The 8,043-nt window shown below is 38.3% G+C and overlaps 1 protein-coding gene across 4 annotated transcripts; it reads right to left on the bottom strand.

Moving 5' to 3' along the window:
• Positions 1–1,547: 1,547 nt before the first annotated feature.
• Positions 1,548–6,636, bottom strand: LOC122549565 (neuropeptides B/W receptor type 1-like). Of its 4 annotated transcripts, none has more exons than XM_043689404.1 (3): positions 6,378–6,636; positions 5,261–5,406; positions 1,548–5,037 (listed from the first exon to the last, which is right to left on the bottom strand). In XM_043689404.1, exon 3 carries the CDS (start codon positions 4,592–4,594, stop codon positions 3,563–3,565), a length of 1,032 nt encoding a protein of 343 aa, XP_043545339.1. In that variant the 5' UTR covers positions 4,595–5,037; positions 5,261–5,406; positions 6,378–6,636; the 3' UTR covers positions 1,548–3,562. The 4 variants fall into 4 exon arrangements, with proteins under 4 accessions (XP_043545339.1, XP_043545340.1, XP_043545341.1 ...); XM_043689405.1 differs by lacking the exon at positions 6,378–6,636 and adding an exon at positions 5,783–6,161; XM_043689406.1 differs by lacking the exon at positions 6,378–6,636 and having other exon boundaries at positions 5,265–6,161.
• Between the last annotated feature and the right edge of the window lie 1,407 nt (positions 6,637–8,043).

The following is an 8,043-nucleotide window of genomic DNA, read 5'->3' as shown; positions in this document are numbered from 1 at the left end:
AATTTATAGAAAAGGAGCTATCTGATCAGTTTTGAAGAAACTCCAAAAATGTTCACTCAAGCTTAAATTAGTCATGCAAAATTACTACTCAGTGAAACAGAAATTTGATGACCTTTTGGAAACTGGCAGTAATGTTGGACCATGGCTGAAAGAATTTAAATTACATAGCAAGTGTGATGGATGATAAGCATATAAGGAGAGCATTAGTTCCTGTCAATTAAGGTATAAATTGCTTGCAAAAGGAATTGTTTGGTTGATGGTGATTGTTTTGTAGTCAATAGTTTCAGTAAAAGTTCAAGTTTCTAAAACCTGAAATCTTGTTGGAGCTTTTTTTCAACTTGTAACTGGAAGTCCAAAGCTGTTTTTAGAAGTTATCATTCTTTCTGGATGTTAATTAACATTGTAACATTGAACATTATGAATTCCCTCCTAACTCAATTCCTGATTCTACAAAGCCTGTACTCCATATGTGAGAAACAAATCAAGAATGTGATAGAATATTCACACCATTAACAATGCTCAAGCAGCATGTACAAACTGCAAAATGCACTGTAGTAACTCAACCAAGCTCCTTTTAAAGCAATGTGCAAATCCAAGACCTCTAGCATGTACAAGGACAAGGGCGCAGACATACAGAGTGCCTCTACCTGTAAGTTCCCCTTCAAACCTTCCACCATCTTGACTTTGAACTATATCACTTTTCCTTTGGTAGTTGCTGAGTCAAAAGAAAAAGTATGAGTCAAAAGTATGGAACTTCTTCCCTAACACTGTTGTTGCACCTACATCACATGGATTACAATAGTTCAAGAAGATGGCTTCTCATATCATTCTCAAATGCAATTGTGACAATAAGTGCTGGCACAGTACTACATATACCAGGTCAATGAACAAAAATGAATTCCCTGATGTCAAATATCTGTATGATGTTGATGAACATTTTATGACAGTGGTGCCAAGTCCTTTTGGGCCAGACCCTTTGTATTCACCTTCTGAGCCACTTCCTACTTTTTCCCATTGTCCTTCGAAGCATACTAGCTCCAAGAAAACATGATCTTGCTCCTTCAGTTGACATGCATGACTGACATCTCCAGTGCTGCAAATATAAACCAGGACTCCCGTCTCATTTCTGCCAATTTGGTTATTTTTTCTTTACTGCAACCTATCACGATGTACATAGCAGCTTCCATATGTTCAGTATTGTTTCCGTCTAAGATGGACAGACTGCTGGGTGCTACTTGAGAAAAAAGGCAAGTTTCACAAGCATAGGGAATATATCCAGTTAGAAGTGCAAATGAGAAAACAGTGCAAAATATTTTTGCTGCCTCACTCAACGAAACTGAGACATTGGACAACTCAAAAATCACAATGTTGTCCCTAAAAATGGGTACAAATCACATTTTTATTCTGTAGACTAAATGAAAAACATCAGTGTGCCATTTTATGTACCCAAAGGTATTTAGTTTTTAATAGCCTATAGCACCTATAGAGTTTCCAAAGAAATACACAAATGCCACATATCTCATTACTAAATATAATAAAGCTGCAAAGATTTCAATGGTGAATCATATTTTATTTTAAAATCTGTAAATAATCTGCACAAGTATTTTCTCCACATACTTTATAAGAATATTGTAGGAAACGATCTTCTATATTGTAGAATACCTTAAACCTTTTAGGTTTTTTTCTCTTAATTGCAGTACAATGCTCACATAGTTGAATGATAATGACTTGTGCATGGTAACTGCAGTATTTATGTTGGAGAAAAATAACCCCTTGTGAAAGATAAAAAATGTCTGTTTGGACTGACCTCAGTTCTATCAAGCCTTTTGATGAGAAAAAATCCATGACTGAAAATTGAGCTTTGAGTTCAAGTTTTGTGAAGATTATTATAAAGTATATGTGTGAAAAATCATTAAAAAGGCACATACAAAAAAAGGCTAACACAATAGTCCTGACTTGGAGGTACTGGTGTCGGACTGGGTTGGACAAAGTTAAAAATTGCACAATACCAGGTTATAGTCTTTTTGGGAAGCACTAATGTTTGGAATGCCGTTACCACCTGATGAAGGAGTGATGCTCCGAAAGCTAGCGCTTCCAAATAAACCTGTTGGACTATAACCTGGTGTTGTGTAATTTTTAACCTTAACACAATAGTACACTTTTTGATGGAAACTTTCAGATATGGCAAGTACTTGCATTGAGGCTCCAGGGAATTGTAGAGTTAAACCAAAAAAAAGCCCTCAAAGAATGTTGCTCTGAAATATATATGCATTTTTTTCACAAAAAATTCTTTGTTACATCAGCATGGCAAGTCAGTAACATATACATTCCAGGCTTCTCACATGCTGACTAAAAGAAAATGGTTAAATTTTACAATTTTATGTTCATTATTTAACACTGTGAGGCTGCTTTACCATACAGAATGATGCCAACAGCATGGGTTCAATTCCTGCACTTGCTCAGGTTACTATTACTTCTTCCCAACCTCTCCATTTGCCTGAGGTATGACGACCGTCAGTTTAAACTATGTTAGTTATCTCTCTCTGATGAAACAGCAGTGTATGGTCTGGTAAGTCTATGTTACTTTTAACTTTTTTAACACTATCTGTCACTAAATGTTAAAGCAGGGATTTTGCATCCCTTTGTCTTCAATTTGAAACTGAAGAGTAAAGATTAAAAATCTGCTGCTTATCTATCTCACATTTATTAAACAAAATTGTATTAGCTTGTAATCAGTTTCATTATTTACTAGACTAGCTAGATGAAAAAAATGGTTCCATTATTATGCATCTGTCACAGATCATTAGAAACTGCATTAAGAGCAAACCTCTATGGTCATCTCTGAAGCAGCCAATATCAAATAGAAAGTAGAAGGTGGTTGCAGGGGCAAGCATCCTATTTTCTGTCAGTGATTTCAGAATTTCCTTAGCAGCTAAAGAAAACAGCAGTCAAAATGATGAATAGGAAACATTTACTAAACAGCTTATTGTCAGATAATGCAAATTAAGTAATTGATTTATAAAGAACATTTTGAAATTACATCATGAAAATTAGTAAAGTCTTCATGATATTTAACAGGAGCTGTGTACATAGTTTTGATCTTATGTCTGAAATGAAAATTTCTGTGTAAAATATACAGAAACAAGCAGTGAAGGATTTTTTTCTGACATCTAAACAACTATTGCTATATCCGTGTGTAAGAGACCAACACACAGCAGTTATCATGAGCATGCACTTATTAATGTTACATATAATATAATAGAACAATTCAAACCATGCACATTAACTTTATCCTGGTTTTTAAGTTAAGTACAATACGTTTTAATAGCATGCATATTTTAATTTTATACCATATCATACTAGAAATTCGAGACAATCTGCTACTTTAATAAACGCAAATCCCATTCTTACTCCCCCAGCATAATTATCTTATTAAAGGCTTTTGAATATAACTAATGAGCATTTCTGAAAGTATGTGCAGCAGAACGCATTTGAAGTGCACAGTATTCCAAATAAACGTTCGACATTCAATAACTGGACGCGTTTGCCAAAACTATAAACATTAGGGTGCTGTTCTGCATTCTACCAGTTTCCGAAAGCTCCTTCTGAAGCTATCATCTAAAAAGGCATAAAGGAAAGGATTAAGACAACTATTCGCATAGCTCAGGCTAGTGATAAAGTAGGAGATTCCAATGATGAGCGTGGTCTGTTGAATATCTGTTGTTAATGCTACGATCGTGCTCAAATGGTAAGGCGTCCAACAGAAAAGGCAGACTGCTAGGATAATCATCACCATTAATGTCACCTTCTTCTTCGCTTTGTCCAGAGCTTTGGCGTTGGTGTTCAAACGCATGTTTCTCAACTTGAGTAACATCATTGAGTACAGGATGCAAATTGTGGACACCGGGATGGTGAATCCCATGAGGAGAGTATAGATCCGACTAGCTTTCCACCACAGAATCTCAGGAGCTGGAAACACGTAGACACATTGTAGCCTGCCTTCGTCATCGTGGATTTTGCCAAAAATTGTGAAGGGCAAAATGATGACAGTAACAAAGAGCCAAACGCATATACTGACTATCTTAGCCGCCCTGTAAGTGCGATAGGACATTTTCTTGGACCTCGCAGTGGCCAGGACCACCAGGTAGCGGTCAATGCTCATGACAGTTAAAAAATAAATGCTGGAGAAAGTATTATATTGATCAATGGAAATGATTAATTTGCACATCAGCTCGCCAAAGGGCCACTGAAGCAGCAGGTAGTCAGCAATGTTTATGGGTAAAACCAGCGTGAAAAGTTCATCGGCGATGGCTAGGTTCAGTATGAACATGTTTGTCACTGTTTTCATTTTCGGAGCTTTGAGGATAACATAAATGACAGCAGTGTTACCCGTTAACCCAACAGCACATATAACCGAATAAATGATGGGGATAGCAATGTAAAAGTCAGGGTATGGACCCGGCCCTGTCGAATTGGTCCCATTGTCATTCGCGGGCAAACAATGCGCCTCCTGAGCTGTGCAGGAGGCGTTCGAAGAGATCGGATTCGGAGGAAGATTTTCCATGTTTTCCACGCTAGTGCGGTGGGACCGCATACAGTTTTGTTTATTACAAATAATACAGCAAAAAGAAAACTATGCGCCTTAGAAACATTAGACAGATTTGAGGACTTCATTTAGAAGATCCAACGGTTGATTGGCAATTTAATTCGGCACAGTAACTGGGCATCAAGATCAAAGTTTAATGGCAAAGCTAACCCAATGATAGAATACTACAGCAATCCTCTGAACTCTAGCTGTACTTGGAGATCAAATGAAAAATAAACTCCTTTTTGAAAAATATATTTTCTTTCCGGAGATTAGATCAGTCCTTAATTTTCCACAAAGCCGGGCGAATACTGATTTTTGTTGATATTTACAATCCTTCGGCCTTCCATTTAGCCTTTGGTGTGCTGTCAGTAGCTACATTTTGTAATTTTATTTCAAATTACCGCGAAGTCATTGCAATCTCTCAGCAATCACCAACAGACGAACGTATACTAAGTAGATCAAGGAAAGAAAAAGCAAGCATTTAGCACCAAAGGACTTGCAATGCACTTCAACAACAAAAAAACATGCGATAGGGGAAAGGACCTACAATTAAATCTGATCGTACTACCTCCGTACACGGGAGGGATGTTTGTTGTCTAATGGCTAATTGAATTATTTTCTCGCGCGCATTTAAGGATATAGCATGCACATTTAGATTCAAATTAAACTTACATACTGTACCATTTAGATGCAACCAGAGCTCGCTGCAGCTAATCCGATGTTGGAACAAACTTGCTTTGCTGCTGTTCAAATGATACTGGTAGAGGAATTATTCTCTGAGCACAGAGTCGGATGTGGCCCGGCTATCTGGTGACTCTCTGCGGGTTTAAGCACAGACGCAAATCAGTGGACGCCTTTCACCATAGGAACCAGAGATCAGGTCCATTGCCCTCTCAGCACGTTCAGCCCTTTCGTCTCAACATTTCAGTTTTTCACACCGAGGGGAGAGGGCTAACTTTACTTCCAAACAGAAGCTGGAAAGCTCAATGACTTTTTTTTTGGCATCAAGAACCGAGGTTAACAACGCGTGACAGCTATAATATTGTCGTATTTGAGACTTCAGCTTTACAATTTTGTGGGCGGTCGACTTGAAACCCAGACGATGCTGCTAAGATCTGCTTCCCTTTAGTCTGGAATTAACACAGTGTATGTTTTATGGATAGTCGCACGCTGTGATGCAATCTGAATTCATACCAGTAAATAGCTGATGATTGTAGGCATACAGCGGAATAACTAAGATGCAATTACTCTATCGAAATCAAGCACTAGCTGCAGAAGAAAGTCGGATTCTTTCTAATGCCAGATATATTAAAATGAACACTCAGTTAAAATACTGGACGGGTGGAATCAGGAGAGCAGGTCAGACAGCGTTGGATGTGACAGAAAAGGAGTTAATGCTCTAGATCGATTAATTTAGTGAAAATATATTTAAATAGGAGCGTGTATACACTTCATAGGGTCACAGAAATGCAACTCAGGGGCATCTCATTGCATTAATAAAATGTTGCCGGTTCAATTCATATGTTCACAGATGACACGAAAGTAGCGAGGAGGAAAGCTTCATTCCACAGGAGTGTCAGATGGGCTGAACAATGGCAAATAGAATTTAATCCTGAAGAGGGTGAGGTGAGGCATTTTGGGGAACTAACAAGGCAAGGGAGTTCACTTGAATTGCAGGAGGCAAAGAAATATGGAGGATCAGAAGGACGTTGGTGTGCATGTTCCACAGATCTTTGGATGTAGCAGGACAGGTAGATAAGATGGTTAAGAAAGCATAATAGACTCTTACCTTTACTAGTCGAAACGTTGGGTACAACAAGAAAGAAGTAGTAATGGACTTGTATACAACATTAGTTGGGCCACTGCTGGACTACTTTGTGTACAATACTCATGGATGCGATTGCATTCCAAAAGGTGCAAAGGAAATTCAGGAGGATGCTGCCTAGGCTGGAGCGATTCAGCTGCGAAGGGAGACTAGATACGCTGCAGCTGTTTTTCCATGCAGCACAGAAGGCTGCGGAAGGATCTGATTGAAGTATAGAAGATTAGGAGAGGCACAGACAAGGTAGATGGGGAAAATCATTTCCCTTTAGTAACCGGGGTACAGTTTTTATATTAAGGAGCAGAAGGAGGAGAAAGAATTTGAAGATTTTCCAGTAATTTCTGTTTTTGTTTGAAGATTTATTTTCACTCCGAGGGTGAAGGGTATCAGGCTATACTCACTGCATTAATGATGGTAGAGGTAGAGGAATCATTAAGATAATTAAGAAGTATTTTAATGTACAGTTAGAGTTATAGAAACGTACAGCATGCAAACAGATCCTTTGGTCCCACTTGCTGAGCAGATAACCTAAATTAATCTAATCCTATTTGCCTGCAATTGGTCCATATCCCCCCAAACCCCACAAAACTAAAAGAATTCTGAGGAAAGGTCATTGGACTCAAAACTTTAACTCTATGATTTCTCTTCACAGATGCTGCCTGACATGCTGACTTTTTCCACAATTTCTGATGTGTTCCCTCTAAACCCTTCCTATTCAAATACCCATCCAGATGCCTTTTAAATGTTGTAATTGTACCAGCCACCACCACTTCCACTGATAGCTCATCACATATAAACACCAACCTCTGTATGAAAAGTTGTCTCTTAGGTCCTTTTTAAATCTTTCCCCTCTCACCTTAAACCTATGCCCTCTAGTTTTGGACTCTTGGGGAAAAGTCCTTATCTGTTTACCCTAGCCATGCTTCTCATGATTTTATAAACCTCTATAAGGTCATCCCTCAGCCTCCATCACTCCAGAGAAAATAGCACCAGCCTATTCAGTCTTTTCTTATAGCTAAAAATCCTCCAACCCTGGCAACATCCCCGTAAATCTTTTCTGAACCCTTTCAAGTTTAACAACATCTTTCCTTCAGCAAGGAGACCAGAACTGAATGCACTATTCCAAAAGTGGCCGCAACATGACCTCCCAACTCATATATTCAATGCAGTTGAAATACCATACAATGTTAGGTCAAGTGCTGGAAAATAGAATTAGAATAAATAAATGCTTAATAAAAGGCATGGATATGATGGGCTGAAGGGCCTTTTTCCATGCTGTAAAAACTCTATGACTCTAAAACTCTCTAATGCTAGAATTATGATACTAATTGCTGAACAACATAGCCCAAGCCTTAATTAACTTTGGAGTGCTTATGTTGAGAACTAAAGAGTGCTTTCCATAACTGAAGGAAGGCATGCTCCATTTTCTCATTCACCAGACATTCAGATTCCCAAATTTGGCTGGAATTTGCTCTCAGTGGTGGATAAAGATATGAGCTATATACTACATTTATACTTGACATCAGGCTTTCACTGGGATTTGTGTGGAAATTCACTGTCATTAAGGAGCCACAAGTGCAGCACTCTGTGAGAATAAGGTTAAGCATTCAGTCTCCCAACAAATCAGATTTTA

The sequence above is a fragment of the Chiloscyllium plagiosum genome, chromosome 4 (genome assembly GCF_004010195.1).
Source record: "Chiloscyllium plagiosum isolate BGI_BamShark_2017 chromosome 4, ASM401019v2, whole genome shotgun sequence".
NCBI lineage: Eukaryota > Metazoa > Chordata > Chondrichthyes > Orectolobiformes > Hemiscylliidae > Chiloscyllium > Chiloscyllium plagiosum.
Note: the sequence above shows the minus strand (reverse complement) of the source record. Positions and strands in the feature narration are given on the sequence as shown.

What these genes read in the sequence shown, in the direction of transcription:
- LOC122549565 (XM_043689404.1), bottom strand. Translation starts at nt 4,594, where the DNA reads ATGCGGTCCCACCGCACTAGCGTGGAAAACATGGAAAATCTTCCTCCG.